The 17658-nt window shown below is 38.6% G+C and overlaps 1 protein-coding gene across 1 annotated transcript in view; it reads left to right on the plus strand.

The window, feature by feature from the left end:
• rapgefl1 (Rap guanine nucleotide exchange factor (GEF)-like 1) overlaps nt 1-17658 on the plus strand; it is a 125430-nt gene that overhangs the window by 30683 nt on the left and 77089 nt on the right. Inside the window, exons 2-3 of the mRNA XM_069906771.1 lie at nt 755-842; nt 2809-3380. Coding sequence (XP_069762872.1) covers nt 2993-3380 — 388 coding nt within the window. The 5' untranslated portion in view covers nt 755-842; nt 2809-2992. The remainder of the gene's footprint in view (nt 1-754; nt 843-2808; nt 3381-17658) is intronic.

A 17658-nucleotide genomic window follows, 5' to 3' on the forward strand; every position in this document is an offset into this window, starting at 1 on the left:
TTCTAATGAACAAATTTATTTTCCTCTTAAGTTTTCCTTTTTCTCTGCTGAAGATGTGCTCATTTGTGAGGAAGCTCACCTTATGGAATCTCAGACCAATGATTCTTCATTGCCAGGCCCACAGGCAATTCGCTAGAACATTGACCATGATCCTGTATTCAATTAACATCCAGATTTGCCCTGCTGCCATCTAGTCCATGATCAGGAGCAACAAGATCAGACCAAATCCATTTCATCCCCTCAACCCCAGGTGTTCTCTCCCCCCCCAACCCCCGCACCTCAAGGCCTTGTGTACTGAGGCTCTATACTGTCCTGCTATCCTTAGACCAGTATATTGATGGAGACCCAGATTGTGTCTGGGTTTCCCATGCTTTATCCTGCTGAGACTTCAGCAAAAAGTGCTCTCTGCTCTTCCTGAAAATAAAATAAGAGTTTCATTTATTTTTCTGGATATGCCATCGTATCCTTTGTTGTTTTAGAAATAAATCAATTTATGGAATATTACAGCTCTGACAGATTACTTATTCAAACCCCATAAATGTGCATTATCCCAAACAAAGAAACAATTCCAGTAACCAAGGTTTTTGCTGACATGGCAATTTGCTTCAATGATTTTAGTTTGTTGATTTGAAATGATGAACAATGTTCAAGTATGATTTAACTTTGGCCTCCAGCCTGTTTGGATATTTTATTTGGTGCAGCCATGCTTGTGTTTTGCCAAGCTCTAACAAGGTGGTTTGTTTGATGATGGCAGGTTAGCAGTGAAACAGCCAGATGAAGAAAAATGTAAAATTTCTTTAATCGACTTGTTTCTGGGTTGGAGTGCTGGATGGAGATAGTAGGTACAGAATTATTTTTTTTCCACTTGTCATATGAAATCATTCCCTCTCATTTGGAGTGAGGTGCTAAATACTTTTCTACTCCTATTATGACACAATCTTCTTCTATACCCCAATCCTGCACCTCTACATCCTCCCTACTTCTCCTCATTTTTTTCAACCCTCTCTTCCAGGATTGCAGTTACTTGGATTGGCTCCATCACAATTGAATCATAAGTCATTTGTTCAAGTCACCATTCTTGGGTTGAGTCCACAGAGTACAAATGGGAGACATCATTGCAGAACTTTGCTCTTGCTTGGTAGCTGTTTTACACAATAAGATCAGATGCTGTTTATTATCATGTAATAAAACAGAAATGTAATATTACACAGAGAGCCATAGAACATTATAGCACAGAAACAGGCCTCTTTGGCCCTTCTAGTCTGTACCGAACCATTTTTCTTTTGCTTAGTCTCACTGACCTGCACCCAATCCATAGCCCTCCATATCTCTCCCATCAGAGTTACTGAGCATCCATCGATTCCTCTCCAGGACTCCCACAGCCTTGACAGCCGCACAAGACTCCAGTTCAGTTCACACCCTCAGCAACCCAAGCCCAGATCCAAATCTCTGACATGATGAGGCTTTCAGTGCCCAGGGCTGTTCGGGAGCTCTCCTTGCCCTCAGGACCCTCTTGAATTCAGTTCCGATATCTGGTGCTCATGAGCTAGTCTCCAGCTGCCGAAGTCTGGTGAGAGACTTTTGACCTCAAGTCGCCAGCAGTTTGCGCCTATATGATTCCTTCTGCCACAGAGACCCTCGTTGGTCCACCGGCATGGTCATGTCCTTAGGGTTATCTCTTGTGATCCAGACCAGCCATTCTCAACCTTGTTTTCGCTATGGCTCCCTCCCCCACCCCCAGGACTTTGCTCAGTTTATGAACCCCATTCCCTGTGAAGCAGTCACGTTTTGGTTTCTTCCATTCTTCTCTCCTACTGGCTACATAAAAAATATTTTAAAAATATTTATGTTATGTGAGATGAAAAAAAAACAAGGCTTTTACTGTGGCCCCCAAGGGCTATCGGACCTCCATTGAGAAAGGCAGATATAGAATGCCCTGCCTGAAGAGACAGTGATAACAGATGCAGTAACTACCTTGGAATGGAATCAGTTCAATAGCTGCTAAAGTTTTGGCCCAGACATTGCTTCTGTGGTGTGAATTCTACAATTCTATGAACAATTTCTAATAGAAATATCTCTGTGATATCGCCACTCATCTAGTAATTAGTTGCATGAATTCTGTCTGATCAATCCTTCCTTCGTCCAGGAAAAATAGGAACAATCATACTTCCAGTTAAACACAAAGCTTTGACTTGCTGAGTTTCTCCAGCAGTACAATCATACATCCAGTTGATTCGTGAAGAAATTTCCCCCAAATAATCAATGTATAAAAGAATCGTTTTAAGAGATGTCAACAAAATTGTACTTCAGAATTGCCTGATTAAAAGCTCAAAGTTTAATGTTGCACTGATTCTGCTGCATGGTGTTTTGGGTGTAGATGGGTGTCTGTGATGCTCCTTGAAGTGAGGTCCCATTCTCAGACTGGTCTTTGATGACAATCACGAGGTGTAGGAAAAGCCTCATCTCAAATGTAGGCGGAACACTAATTTGTGGGACAACATGTGGAGGACTTGATGCACCTTAACCTCAAAAAAATTAACCATTAAAAGCATGGCCACAGTATGAAACATTCTTTCTCAATGTAAAAACATTTTTTAATGTTAGGATAATAAATGGGGTTTCAAGGAGGAGAACATAACTAAAGATGGGAGGGTTTGAAGAATTAAATGGAGAATTTTCACACATTTGAGTTTCTGGTAATTCCTTTTTCATTAGTTTCAAGTTGTAGAGTTAATTATCTAGAACCTTGTCTGATGATGGCTGTGTTGTTTTTTTTGTCTCCTCCTGCCTCCTGCCTACGAGTATCAGCTTGCAGACTGCCATGGAAATTCCTGTTTTGCTTCAAACAGTCAATGGGAGTGAACTGCCCTCAAGCTCCATGTTCACCTGGGTTTGAAACAAACAGCTTTGGTGATGAGGTAGCGCCCCTCCCACGCAGTTGAGGTGTTGAGACTCGCTGAAATCCTTTAGCCCTGATCAGTGTTCAAAGACAATGACAGGGATGAAGCAAATAGAAAAATTTCTCAAGAAGCAAACCTCGACGCTGACCAGAAGTCGTGTGGATAAGGATGGGTTTTTCCCAGGAACACTCAAGAGAAGACCAAGTGCATCCAAAATCCTTCCCTTTTTAAAGGACACAGTTCCCAGCAGTGATAGCCCCAGCCCCAAGGATGAGTTTAGCCCTGACATTGGATGCCTGGAGAATAAATGGACAGACACAGAGGACGAGCTGACCAGTCCTTCCTTATCATCGGGAGAAATGAGCCCCAATGGATCAACACTTAGCAGCAAGTTGTGGCACTTCTCAGACACTCCAGAGAACATCGTGGAGCATGTGCTAGAGGGATTGATGGAGGCTCCAAAGAACAGCACGGACACAGGTAAGTGCGAAATCACAATCAATATCCAGGACAGGAGGAGGAAGCACCATCTGTACTACTTGGGCAGGAGTGGAACTGCTGTAATTCAGGGGAAGGTTGTCAGGTATAACTGGATGGAATTGGAAGCACCAGTTTACCAAATACCGTAGTTAAAATTTTGAATCTGGAATCAGAGCAACTTCTGCAAATCAAGCGCCAATTTTTTTGGCTTTTAGCCAAAGGTTGTGAAATCATGCTTAAAGCTTATCCAAGATAAGAGGAAAGTACTTGGGACTCATTTGAATCTCCTAAATTGCAAGTAGGTTTTGTGGTCTCCTTTGTTAAATATTTTGTAAATGTAGCACTGTGCTCTCAAGAAAGTGGGCTATTGATTGAGTGTTGAATCAAAGACAGGAGACAATGTTGGACAAAATGGAACAAATCATAAATGTATCTGTTTCTATGAAACATGTTCCAGAAAGATAATTATTCCCATTCTTCCTCCAGGGTGTTTTATTTTTGCAGTTACCTCCACCACAACTATTGTTTCTGTAAAGATGAATGACATTTATAACAGCTAGGAGGGGGAAGATCATTTAGTTCCTCAGGTTCTTGCCACCTCCCAACAGAACAATTTAATCTGTCCCACTCTTTCTCCCCCCCCCCCTTATTTCCCAGTACTTATGCAAGCTACTTTGTCCTATCAACTCCCCTTTAATTTGTTTAATAGCCTACCAACCTCCACTTCCTTGGGTTGTGGGATCATGAGGAGAATATGCGAACTCCACGCAGCTGAGCACAGGATTGAAAGGGGGTCTCTAGAACTGTGAGGCAGCACCATCAATTGCTATGGCACTCTGCTACCCTGTTTAACAGAGTGAGGGAACTCTATGTGTTTGTTTCTCATCCTAGCGAGTAGTCATATAGCTGTACAGTATCAAAGCAGGCCCTTCAACCCTCTGTGTTTATGCTGACTATTATGCCTGTCTCTACAAATTTTAGCCTGCTTTAATCCCATATCCTTCCATGCCTTTCTCATTCATGTACAGTAAAACCTCTGGTATCTGGCACCTATGGGAATTGTAGATGTATTTTCCGGTTGTTTGAGACTCACTCTTACAATGCCTTACTAATACACGTGCGTTAAGAATAAACAGTTTAAAAGACAAAAATATTGTACTGTCCTTATACTGAACCAACTTCATTTGCATGAATTTATAACCTTAAAGCATTTTATTTTCAGTCACATTCTTTGAAAACATTTAACCATCGCTGTATCTGCAGGTTCCTCCCCCTCCACGGAGTTGCCCAAAAGACAAACAATAACATTATAGATAATTGAACCCCCCCCCCCCCATGTTTATAGGTAAAGCCTCTGACCGAGGCAACTCCTACTAAGCAGGGATAAGGAGACATTTTAAGAGAGCCACCCCAACATCGAGCAGTATCGCTGGTTCATACAGCTTTATTCAAACAACTGTGATAAGCAAAGCACGGCTAAGGCACTCCGCTGGCTGAATATTTGCTCTTATAAAGGTTTATGTTTAACTTTAGAGAACATTTACTTTTACAATTTTAAACATGCATTTTTTTACCTATTATTTTATTTTTATTTACTTTAATTTTTAAAATTTATTTTCCTCTTTTTTTTTTCCGGGTTGCTTGAGGCTGTCCGTTGCTTGAATTCCAGATTCCACGGGTTTTACTGTACCTGTCCAAATGCCCCTTAAATGTTGTCACGATTTGTGTCTCCATCATCTCCACTGGGAGCCTATTCCAAAATACTCTGTGTGAAAAATATACCCCTTGGATCCCCTTTAAATATCCTCCCTCTCATCTTAGACTTGTAACCTCTCGCTTTAGAACTCCAACCAATGGGAACAGGTTCCAACTATCTACCCTTTCTATGCCTCTCATAATAAACAACACCTCACTTTGCACTCGTCTGGATTAAATTCTGCCTGTCATTCCCATGCTACTTTTCCTTATCATGTATGTCTTAAATATCTTCACTGTTCACTATGCTACCAATTTTGGTTTAATCTGTAAGCTAACTGTGCACCCTACATGCTCATCTAATTCATTCATACATATAGAACATTGAACATTGCAACACAGTACAGGTCCTTTGGCCCACGATGTTGTACTGACCTATACATTCCTACCAAAGAAACTCAAAACCCTCCCTACCTCATAATCCTCTATTTTTATTTCATCTATGTACCTGTCTGAGTCTCTTTATTGTCTGTATTCCAGCCTCCACCACCACCCCTGGAAATGTATTCCGGGCACCCACTACTGTCTTTTTTTTTAAAAAACTTACTCATGATGTCTCCCTTAAATCTCCTCCCTTCACTTAGTACACTTATGTCTTCTGGTGTTTACTACTCCTGCCCTGGGAAAAAAAGTGCTGGCTGGCTACCTTATTTATGTCTATTTTAATCTCGCAGACATCTATTAAGTCATCTCTAATCCTTCTTTGCTCCAAAGAGAATAGTCCTAGCTCTGCTCACCTTGCCTTGTATGACATATTTTCCAATTTGGACAACATTCCTGGTAAATCTCCTCTGCACCCTCTCCATAGCTTCCACATCCTTCCTGTAATGAGGTGACCAGAACAGAACGCAATATTCTAAGTGTGGTTGCACCAGAGATTTGCAGAGTTGCAACATCACTTCACGACACCTGAACTCAATCCCCTGACTAATGAAGCCCAGCATACCATTGGTCTTCTTAACTATCCTATCAACCTGTGTGGTGACCTTGAGATTTGGGCCCAAAATCCCTCTGTTCTTCCATTCTGTTAAGTATCCTACCTTTAACCATATGCCCTGCCTTCAAGTTTGACCTTCCAAAATGCATCACCTCACACTTATCTGGATTGAACTCCATCTGCCACTTTTGTGCCCAACTCTGCATCCTGTTTATATCCTGTTGTAACCTACAACAAGCTCCAACAGTATCCACAACACCTCCAAACTTCATATCATCCACAAACTAACTGACAGACTTGACAATGATCTTGCTCTTTCACGTCAAAGGCAGGTGATTGGACTCTCTTGTTGGAGATGAATATCGTATGTTAATTCTCTGGGACCTCCCAGGCAGCACCCAATTAAACAAGCAAGTGATAGCTTGTTTAACTGAGAGGCAATTACATATTTTTGCCTTCCAGTTCAGTTGAGTGGGCATTTGTTTTTCCCCATCTATCTTCCCTTGGTTACGGGAATTAATTGATCAAACAAGTAGGCAGACTGCCCTCAGAGCTAACAGGGATGTTTGCCATCTATTTCGGCTTCCACTCTATAAATATTTAGCTGATGTGCAACTTCAATGGAACTCTGAAGTGGGTAAGGTGTTAGTTGCTGGTGCAACTGATGGCTGAATTTGCTGAGCTCATGGGTCAAATGTCCATGATTGGGATATATAACACGGTGCCATTTATTTGAATTGGGCGAGACTGTACCTGCAGCATTGTATACAGCTCTGATCTCCCCATTTAAAAACTAGACGGTGTGCTTATCTGATTGATTCCTGGGACGAGTTGGGGTTGGAAGGAGAATTGTCCAAGGAGGTGAAATTAAGCAGGCTAAGGTATTACTCAATTGTGTTTTTTGAATAAGAGTCCTTTTCATTAAAAGATGGAGGTTTTTTTCTATGGCTTTGCAGAGTAAATGTAATGGTGCTCGACTCACTTTTAATTCAGAATGTTACTTACTTCTCAACCCACAAAAAGGGAATGGCACAGTTAGCTCAATGCTATTACAGACCCAGTGACTGGGGTTCAAATCCATTGCTGTTTGTAAGGATTTTTTTTGTTGTTGAGCATTTTATTTTTGATTTTATCAACAAATAATACTAAATTATCATCACAGATAAATAATTAAACCTGAATCATTAATACATGCTCCAAATATGACCCCTATCCCCCTTCCCCCCCCCCCCGAACAAAACCCCTAATGAAGAAGGGAAAAAGAAACAGGAGAAAGAGAAAAAGAGAGAAAAGAGAAAAAGAAAAAAGACAAGTGATCTAGATCTGAAATCCAATTCAACAAAGAAGAGGCTCAATTATTTTTATCTAAATTTCAATACATAGAGGGAAGAAAAATAAATGGAATAAGTATCTTATTTATTAAGTATTCAACCCTATATTTTGTAAGTAAGGTTCCCATGCCTGCAAAAACATGTATTTACTCCTTAAGTTATGTAATTTTCTCCAAGGGAACACAACTATGCGTTTCAGTATTCCAATGGGCTATTTCCAAAGGAGAATCAGACTTCCAGGTAACTGCAATACGTTTCCTGGCCACTGCCAATGCAATTTTAAGAAATTCTCATTGATATTTGCACAGCCTCATTTTAGGTCTTACATCCGTAATATTTACTAAAATAAACAATTCTGGACTTAGAGGCAATTGTTTCCCAATAATTCATATCATTTATGAATTCCTTAATCTAATTGGGTACTCCTAACCAGGAGTTACTCAGATCAAAACAAAGATGGGAATCAGACTTGAATATTAGTACTGATGATAAGACCTGGTCGAATTGATGCTACGACTGTATGACCAACAGAATTAATGTAAGATGTAGGCTGGTGCAATATAATTTTTTTTGCATCAGCTGTATCTTACCCTGCAAAAAATACAGAAATTAAATCCTAATTTTTCTGATATATGTTTCAGATGTGGGGAAGAAACAGGTGCTTTTTTTTTTTTTACATTCTACCTGGTCATGTTCCAAATTGAAACCCTTTTGGGGAAACTTAAGAGCTTTGTAAGGATATTTTTAACATTCTCACAGTGTTTGTGTGGGTTTCCTCTGGGTGTTCTGGTTTCCTCCCACTGTTCAAAATGTACTGGGGTGGTAGGTCAATTGGGTGTACTTAGACAGCATGGGCAGTTGGGCTGAAAGGGCCTGTTACCATGCTGTATTGTATGTCTAAATTTAATTTTAACACTTGCACAAAATTTATCTTTGGACTTCATGGGTGAAGTGAGGGCACAATGCACTTCAGAGATGACTGACGTCACTTCAGGAGAAAATTCTTTGGTTGTATGTTACTTTGGGATTTGAGTGACTGAATAAGATGAAATAAAGTCAAGCTCCTTTTCCATTTGAGAGAGGAATTGGATTGGAAGAGCTGTCATTTTTAAATCGTCTGAATACATTTATCTGCATTCTCATCACTGGTTTCTTTATGCTGATATTGCATCACATTATCCACACTTCACAAGATAAAATAATTGCCCAGGGGAAAATGCTCTCTGTGAGCATAACAGCACATTATTGAGAATGCGGTTATAAAAAATGGTGTCAAGGTCGGTAGTAATTTCCGTGATCATTAACACCCTGGATATTGAGCACAGTGACGTGCTTATTGCTTTACAGAACTTGACAATCACAATTTGAGGAAATCTGTAAATCAATGTGCATTAAGTGTTGCTTGCATTTTGTGTACAGAGTTCTCCACTTTGGACCTACCTTGCAATAAAAGTACTTCTCTGAAGTGGAAGTTCAGTTTGACTGAGACAACAATTGGATTAACGCCTGGATGTGACCTTTACTCTCAAGTCACATCATGTTCAAAAATGTAATTGTGCACCTGAGTATATCATTTCACATTTGTGAGGATTATACTCTTCAGACTCCTGTAAATGCAGAATGGAATTCTGCACAGTCCCTATAGGACACAGCTCACTACTAGTGAATGCAATAACTGTACGTTTACCTTGTTTAATTTTGTTCCATTCTGTACATTAATTAGGTATTTTTTGAGTGCAACATTAGACTGGTCAGTCACTAAAAATCAACATCAGATATCAATACATTGCTCCTTTGGTTTAGAATTCCAAATACACATTCTACTGGAGTGGAATAAATTACTGAGGCTGAATGTGCTGCTGTCATTCAGAGCAAAAAGTAAAGGGCAAAATCAAACTGACAGCCAGCTTTCTATTCCATGGGCCACTAGTGTCTGTTCACACCTCCACATTGGCTTGGACCATTTGCTTGTGTTCAGCAATTACGGAATTCTGAAGCAAGTCAGAGACCGAATGTTGTATCTGACCTCCAGGACCATTACTGGCTTACAATTGAGCCCAGTCGTGGAGCTGTGATGTGCTGAGAAGATGGTGTGGCATATGGGCCCTCCACTTTATACCAGGAAGAATGGGGGCTGAATGAATGAGGTTGAGGACCCGAATGGAAAAAGGCAAGTACAGGAGTTATTGCACTAAAGATTTTTTTAATGTTATCTTTTTAAGAGTTTCCATTTACTTTAATTAAAATACACATTGTGGTACGCTGTTAGACAGAATCAGACACATACAAGGTAATGACTGAACAACAGGCTTTAATCCACAAAAACCTCCACAGAGCCAGGCTGGCTGTGGCTGCAGCAACTCAGTGTGAGGCCTCGGGAGGCCGGCACAGGCTTGTATCCCAGAGGGTGATTGACACCCGACCATTCAGGCCGATTGATTGGCAGCTGGCTAGGTGTTGTCCTGTCCTCTTACACTTCTGCAGGTACAGAGGTTTCGCCCTGTAATAGGCTGGTGGTGTACCACCACACACACTTACATTTATTTGAAGAATTTTTAAATATTATTTTTACAGCAAATGACCTTGCGGGGCATCATGAGTATTCACATAAGCTTGCACAAATCCATGCCATACAGGATGACAAAAAATGCAATTCTAATGAGTTCCTGAAATGTTCTCTACATCAGCTGTATATTTGGAAATTAGAAATGTATGTACTGACAGCGGGTATGTTGAAGTACTTGTCCTGACACTGTAACTTCACTTTCCTTGGGCTTGTGTGCGGTGTGTCCAAACAATGAGCTGCAGGAGTAACTTAGCGAGCCAGGCAGCGTAACCTGCTGAGTGTCTCCAGCATATTTGTGTATTGCATTCTTATTACTCTCCCCATCTATTATCTCCCTCATAATTTTGCATTCCTCTATCAGGTCATCTACCAATCTCCTCCACTCCAAACAAGACCTGAGCTGAAGTAGTCCATCAATATTTTGGGTGTGGACCCTTTATCAAGACTAAAGCTTTTTTTAAAAAAAGGGGGGGATGTAATATTCTGTAGATGAAGGGGGAAAGAAGCTGGGGAGGAGCTGAGGTGAAAGGGTGCTAATCTTGATGAAGGGCTCAAGCACAAGACGTTGGTTATGTATCCTTATCTTTGCCATATAAAGTACAGTTTGGCCTGCTGAGTTTCTCCAGCATTGTGTGTTTACTGAGGTGAAAAGATATTGAATAGAAGGAAGGAGAGTATAGAGTGACTGGAAGAGGAAGAGACCATGGGCAGGGGGCAAAATTAGAGAGAAAGTTAAGAACAGCAGTAGATAAAGACGAGTTGGAAACAGTGGAACTGGATAGAGGTGGATGTTACCTAAGAAAAAAATCATTGTTCCTGCCATTAGGTACAAGGCTGTCCAGAGTGAATATGATGTGTTGTTCCACTTGCTCATGTTTACCATCACCCTGAAAATGTACCAGGCTGAGAACAGACATACCAGTGTGAGAATTGTGAGTGGAATTAAAATGGTTGGCTGCAGGAAGATCCAAGTTCAAGAGGTGTTCAGGAAAGACCATGTGAAGCTGATTGAATAATGGAGAATTGGCCATGAATTGCAGAATGACTTCAGAATGAAAGTGGTTAAATAATCCAAGTATCGACATGAGGGTTGACACTGGGGTAGATTCCTCAATTATAGACAAAGATGGATAACTAAGTAAATTCGGGCATTGATGAAGAGTGTTGGGAACTGAATAACATAGAGATTTTTCATCCAGATGAAGTGTTCACTGCATCACAAAAATCAGCTGTCATATTAATGATTGTAGCTGATTACTATAATTATTATAATCAACTGACACTGGTCGTTTTCTCACAAAGGAATAATCAATGTGGATGCTTAAAAATTTTGCCCCAGGCAAGTATTCAGCAGTGTTCAGGAGTGGCTAAATGGATATTACATGTCACAACACCCATATCTATCGAGCCAAACATGACCTGTCTCGTGTATATTGACGAACTAAGTGGAGCAAGGGTTAGATAAATTAGAACAGAGTGAAGTTCCAGTAAATGCAGGCCAGAATGATAATGTCTAAAGTGGACAAGATTGCTTGCCATTGAACAAAGCAGTTGAAAATGTGAAGTATAATCTGCTTCAAATTTGCTCCAATTATTCTCAGAGTAGAAAGTTTCATCTATTCTATCAGGAGGACCATTTCATTTGCTCACATCCAACTTTTAGTTGTGGGTATATTGAGATTCTGAAACTGCTCCTATTTCAATGTTATTACATATTTGAATAACAAAATAAACAAATACTATTGGAGATGCTTTGTCAAGACTGGCATGTGAGAATTTAGACAAAGCAGAAGCATGAACTTCACAATGAAAAAGATGATTTTCCAGATGGAGTTGTGGTTATCTCTGTAGAAAACACAAAATGATATTCCTCAATAAGACCAATTTTAGAATAACTGCACATTGAAGGTGTTTTGTTCATTGGTTAGACCAAGATAAAGGTCTTGAAAAGCTAGTAGGTAAATGCATTATCTGTCAAGAGTGCTGGGCAAAACATCAAAGGCAGTTGAACAGATGAAAATAGTACCTTATGAAAGAGTACGCATGGATTTCTGTGAGACAATGACTGATAACTTGGTAATCACAGATACTCAACTTCAGTTCAGGTGAAATGTGTTAACTACAGATGTTGCTTCTGGTGTTGCATCTTACCGAAAGAACATCTCAGATAATGGACCTCAGATTTATTTGATTTTTATATGATCTCCTTTTGAAGAAAAAGATCATTTCATCACTTTATATGATGAGATAGTGAAGAGGATTGTCTCGAGTTCCAACATGATGTTGATCAGCTGGAAAGTTTGACAGAGCAATGGCAAATGGAATTAAATCCTGAGAAGTGCACAATTGTGCATTTTGGAATCCCAAAAATGAATAGGATGTAGACATCAAATCAGAGGGCCATAGAGAGTGTTGATGAACAGAAGACGTTTGGGTAAGATGCTTTGCCTTCATCAGCTATGGCATGGAATATGAGAGCAGGGATATTATGATAAAATATTAGTTGAATCACACGGGAAGTATTGTGTGTCGTTCTGGTCGCCAGGCTATAAGAAGGACGTGGTTGTGCTGAAGAGTCTGTGGAGGAAACTCGCTGGAATGTTGTCTGGATTGGAGCATCTGAATTATAAAAAGAGAATGGAGGGGCTGGGTTTGTCTTGTTTGGAGTGGAGGAGATTGGTAGATGACCTGATAGAGGAATGCAAAATTATGAGGGAGATAATAGATGGGGAGAGTAATAAGAATGCAATACACAAATATGCTGGAGACACTCAGCAGGTTACGCAGCATCTCTAGGAAGTAAAGGTCAACCAACAGGTTGGGCCTCAGCCCTTTGCCAAGTTCTAAGCAAAAAAACAGCTACCCTTTACTATCTATGGATGCTGTGCGACCCGCTGAGGTTCTCCGGCTTTTTTGTGTATTGCATTCAACCCCAGCATCTGCAGACTTTCCTGTTTAATGAAGATAATTTTTTTTTCTCTTGGTGGAGGTGTTTAAAATATGAGGAAGTGTGTATAAGGTTGGCTGGAACCTACAACATGCAACCTGGAGGGGAATGGAGGAAGGTGCACCTCCAACATGTAAGGGGCATCTATACCAGTGTTTAAATCATCAAGTTATGGAAGGATGTTGACTAAATGTGGATTGGTCAAGTTATGTACAGTGGTTGGCATGACTGTGGTGGGCTGAAGGGCCTATTTCTGCAACGTACTATCACATGACACTCCAATATGGCAGAGAATTGTCAAAGAAGCAGTGAAGAAACAGTGTTTCAGGTTCCTCGATTTTAATGATGAGTCATTGGTTAGTTAACTTTATTGCTGAGCTACAGACCAATGCCATATTCCACAGAGGATGATATTGCAGCTGAGTTCGAACATGCAGAAGACTTGGTATGTGACAAGGGTCGGTTCAGTCAAACCTTTTTTTTTTTGAAAATTTTATCATTATATCAATACAAAAAAAATCAATAATATAATATTAATCATTTCGTCATACATAATGATACAATAAAAAAGGACTTTTAAATTTTTCTCCCCAACCCCCCTCCCTCCAAAAAGAAAGGAAAAAAAGAAAAGGAAAAGGAAAGAACTAATAGTAAGCAAAGATTGTATTATTTTGTATATTATATTTATCTTTTAATTGTTCAAATGTTAAAAAAATGATCCTAAGAAACAATCTTTTTCTTCTCTGTAAACCTTTACTCTACCAATTATCAAATAAAGAATTATTCAAAGTCAAAGGAAGAAGTTGATTTTGTTTGAACAACATTTTTATAGTTTATATTTTTAAGTCTTTAGTCCCTGTAAACAACTGACTATTCCATTTATATAAAATTTGTTCTGGGATAGATTTTCCAATGTTATTCATTTCAATCTGAACCCAAACTGGTTTTTCATCCCTTTGATAACAGGAGGACAAGAATCTTAATTGAGCTGCTTTAAAATAATTGTTAAACATTGGTAATCTTAGTCCACCCTGATCAAATTTCCACGTTAATTTTCCCAGACCAATTCTTGACATCTTACCTATCCAAATAAATTCTCGTATCATTTTACTCAAACTTCAAAAAAATGATTCTGGTACATGGATGGGTAACGATTGAAATAAATATTGTTTTCTTGGAAAAATATTCATTTTAATACAATTCACCTGTCCTATTACCATTATTGGTAAATCTTTCCATCTTCTCAAGTCTTCTTCTGTCTTTTTTAATAATGATAAATAATTCAACTTAAACAAATTATTTATATTTCTATTAATTTTAATTCCTAAATATTTGATTGCATCATTTTTCCCCTTAAATTTTATCAATCTTTTACACTGAGAATAATCCATATCTACCATAGACATCACCTCACTTTTATCAACATTAACTTTATAACCTGATACTAATCCGTACTCTTTTAATCTCTCATTCAACTTATTTAACAATATTTCTGGTCTTGTTAAATATACTGTAACATCATCTGCAAATAGGCTAATTTTATGTTCTTTATTACCTACTTCAAATCCCTTAATTTCGCCATCAGTTCTAATTATTTCTGCTAATTGTTCAATTGCTAATGCAAACAGAAAGGGTGATCATGGGCCACCTTGTCCAGAAGACCCTTCTAACAAAAAGGTTTTTGATATTTGTTTATTCGTAATCTCTTTTGCTTTTTGCTGGTCATATAATCCAATTTATAAAAGTATTTGGAATTCCAAAAACATTAAGTGTTTCAATAAAAAGTCCCATTTCAACCTTTCAGATGCTTTCTCTACATCTAGCACAATCACCACCACTGGGATCTTTCTATTTTGCGCTATACTTATCAAACAAAAATTTAACTACATTGTCTGCTGCTCTTCTATTTTTAATAAAACCAGTTTGATCCAAATTTATTAATTTTGGTAAAAATTCAATGAACCTATTACCTAATAATTTTGATACAATTTTATAATCTGTATTCAATAGTGATACAGGTCTATATGAAAAAGGTTGTAAACAATCTTTCCCTTTCTTTGGAATTACTGTTATTAATGCTGTTTTAAATGATTCTGGCAAATCATTTCCCTTTTTCATTTGGTCTAATACCTCTAATACAGGTATTAATAACTCCTTAAACTCTGGTGGAAAAGCATCCTCACCCGGTGCTTTATTATTCTGTAAAGACATTAGGGTCTCATAAACTTCTATTTCAGAAAAATTATTGGACAACCTTAACTTTTCATCGTCTTTTAGCACGGGCAATTTAACTTGTCTCAAATACTCTTTTATTTTGTAATTATCTTTCAAAGATTCTGAATGATAAAGTTTAGTATAAAATTCTTTAAAATTAACATTTATTTCCTATGGTTTATAAGTAATCTGGCCTGGAGGATTTTTAATTGTACTTATTTTTCTAGAAATTTGTTCTATTTTTAATTGCCATGCTAAGATTTTATGCACCCATTCACCTATCTTAGTATTTTTGTCACAATCTCATTATATCTCCCTCCATTCTATGTCTGTATTGTATTAAATCTTAATTTCTTAGACTCCAACAGTTTTCTCTTCTCCTCATCCTTTTGCACTTGTATTTCCTTCTCCAATTTCATTATTTATTTATCTAATTGGTCTAATTCTTTCATAAATTTTTTCTTTACTTTTGAAGTATAACTTATTATTTAACCTCTTAAATATGCCTTCATAGAGTCCCATAAACTTGTTACTGGATCTTTATTGGTTTCAAGAAAAAAAATTATCTGCTGTCTCATAGAATCACAAAATGTTTTTTTCTTCAGTCTACTTCTTCTTTTCTTCTTTGGCTTGGCTTCGCGGACGAAGATTTATGGAGGGGGTAAAAGTCCACGTCAGCTGCAGGCTCGATTGTGGCTGACAAGTCCGATGCGGGACAGGCATAAGGTTGTATTTAACCTCCATCTATAGCCTATCTTTTGCTCACCTTCCAATAAAATTGACAAAATTAAAGGTGAATGATCCAATAAAACTCGTGCTTAATATTCCACCCTTTGAACTCTATGTTGAAATGGTGCAGAAATTAGAAGCATATCTTTTTGTGAATATGTTTTGTATCGAAATGAATGAAAGGAATAATCCCTTTCAGTTCAGCCAATCCTTGAGTGGAAAGCAGAAGAGAGGCAGCTGAGACAGAAATGAAAGTGCAACTTCAGTCACGGAGAAAGAAATTCAAACACCTGACATCAGCTAGTAAATTTGACACTGGGGAATGGAACACTGGTGTATATAGTATAAGGCTACCTTGTGTAAGAAGAGATACAATTTAAAAAAATAGGCATGGAAATTACTTAATTTCTGCAAGCGAAGTCCTAGAATATATTGAAGAATTATTAAATTATGAGTATATTCTAGAAGTGGAGATTGAAGCAACACAAGATTCTCTTGTGTGAAGAAACGACAGCAATGGAGAGACAATGAGGTAAGCAAGGGGATGGGGGGGGGGGGCGCACCCATTTCAATTCCCTTGCTGACATGCCTGTCCATGGTGTCATGTACTTCCAGACTGAGACCACCTATAAATTGGAGGAACATTTTCTGACTGGGCACCCTCCAACTGGATGGCATTAATATCAACTTCTCTGGCTTTTGTTAATTTCCCCACTGCCCCCCAACTTACTTGCTTCCCCCATTGTCTCTCCATTCCCTGTCTCCTTTCACATAGACATGATAAATTACACCTATCTCTTTTTACACCTTTTGTTGGTCTGGATTATTCTCCCATTCTTTGAATTCTGAGCCTTTTTTATATATCCTGCTTTTGCCTTTTATGGTTTTTTTTCTTGAAGAAGGGTGGCAGGTATATCTTTGTCTCTCAGAGATGCTGCTGAATCGACCAGCTGAGTTCCTCTAGCATATCAGTGTTTTTTCTACAATCACAACATCTGCAGCCTTTTGTGTTTCCTTCTAGCATTGAAGGCCATTGTTGCATTTGGTTAATATTTTCAGGTAGAAATGAGTTTATGCAACTTTTGCGCCACATCTTGCAATAACATGACAAGAAAACGCCCATTTTGAATGTTTTCAAGAGGCATTAAGAAACATGTTTTATAATAGGGCCTTATGCATTGCATAATCCGTCAAATCTTGCTCTTCCCCAGTGCAGTTTTCTTTATGCTGAATGTTTATTTTATAGCTAAAATAATAGTCTTCATTCTTCTGGGACATGCATTATATTTGTAATAGCAAGCGTATAATTATTTTATTCTGCAACTCAGCCTCTCTATCATTCACCTTTTTAATGTCCAGCTCCAGTAAATCCCTTAAATCTTAACACTAGTCCCAAATATGTTTATCGTATTAATAAAGAGAATAACCTGTGTGTGCAATGAAACAGGAGGGTAAGGGTTTCTACCAGCAATCAATGCTTAACTGACTGAGTGGCTGAACAAGTGCTTGATGTCCCATGCATGCTTTTGGTAAAGTCTGGATAAAATGCATAGTCCTTTGGCAGAGGGGTAAGAACCAGAGCCAGAACATTGGGGTGAATGGGTACAGTATCCAAAGGGGCCAGGGAAAGTTTGTGTGGTAAAGTGGCACGTGAGAGAAAAGTTCAGCCATGATCATGTTGAATAGTGGAGCTCTGCTAAATGAATGATTTCCTACTTCTATTTCTTCTTTCTCGTGTCTGATCTAGAATGCAATTCCTGGAAAAATGAAATACATGAAGCATAGTTTTCACACCTGGG

This window comes from Narcine bancroftii, chromosome 12, assembly GCF_036971445.1.
Source record: "Narcine bancroftii isolate sNarBan1 chromosome 12, sNarBan1.hap1, whole genome shotgun sequence".
In the NCBI taxonomy this organism is placed as follows: domain Eukaryota; kingdom Metazoa; phylum Chordata; class Chondrichthyes; order Torpediniformes; family Narcinidae; genus Narcine; species Narcine bancroftii.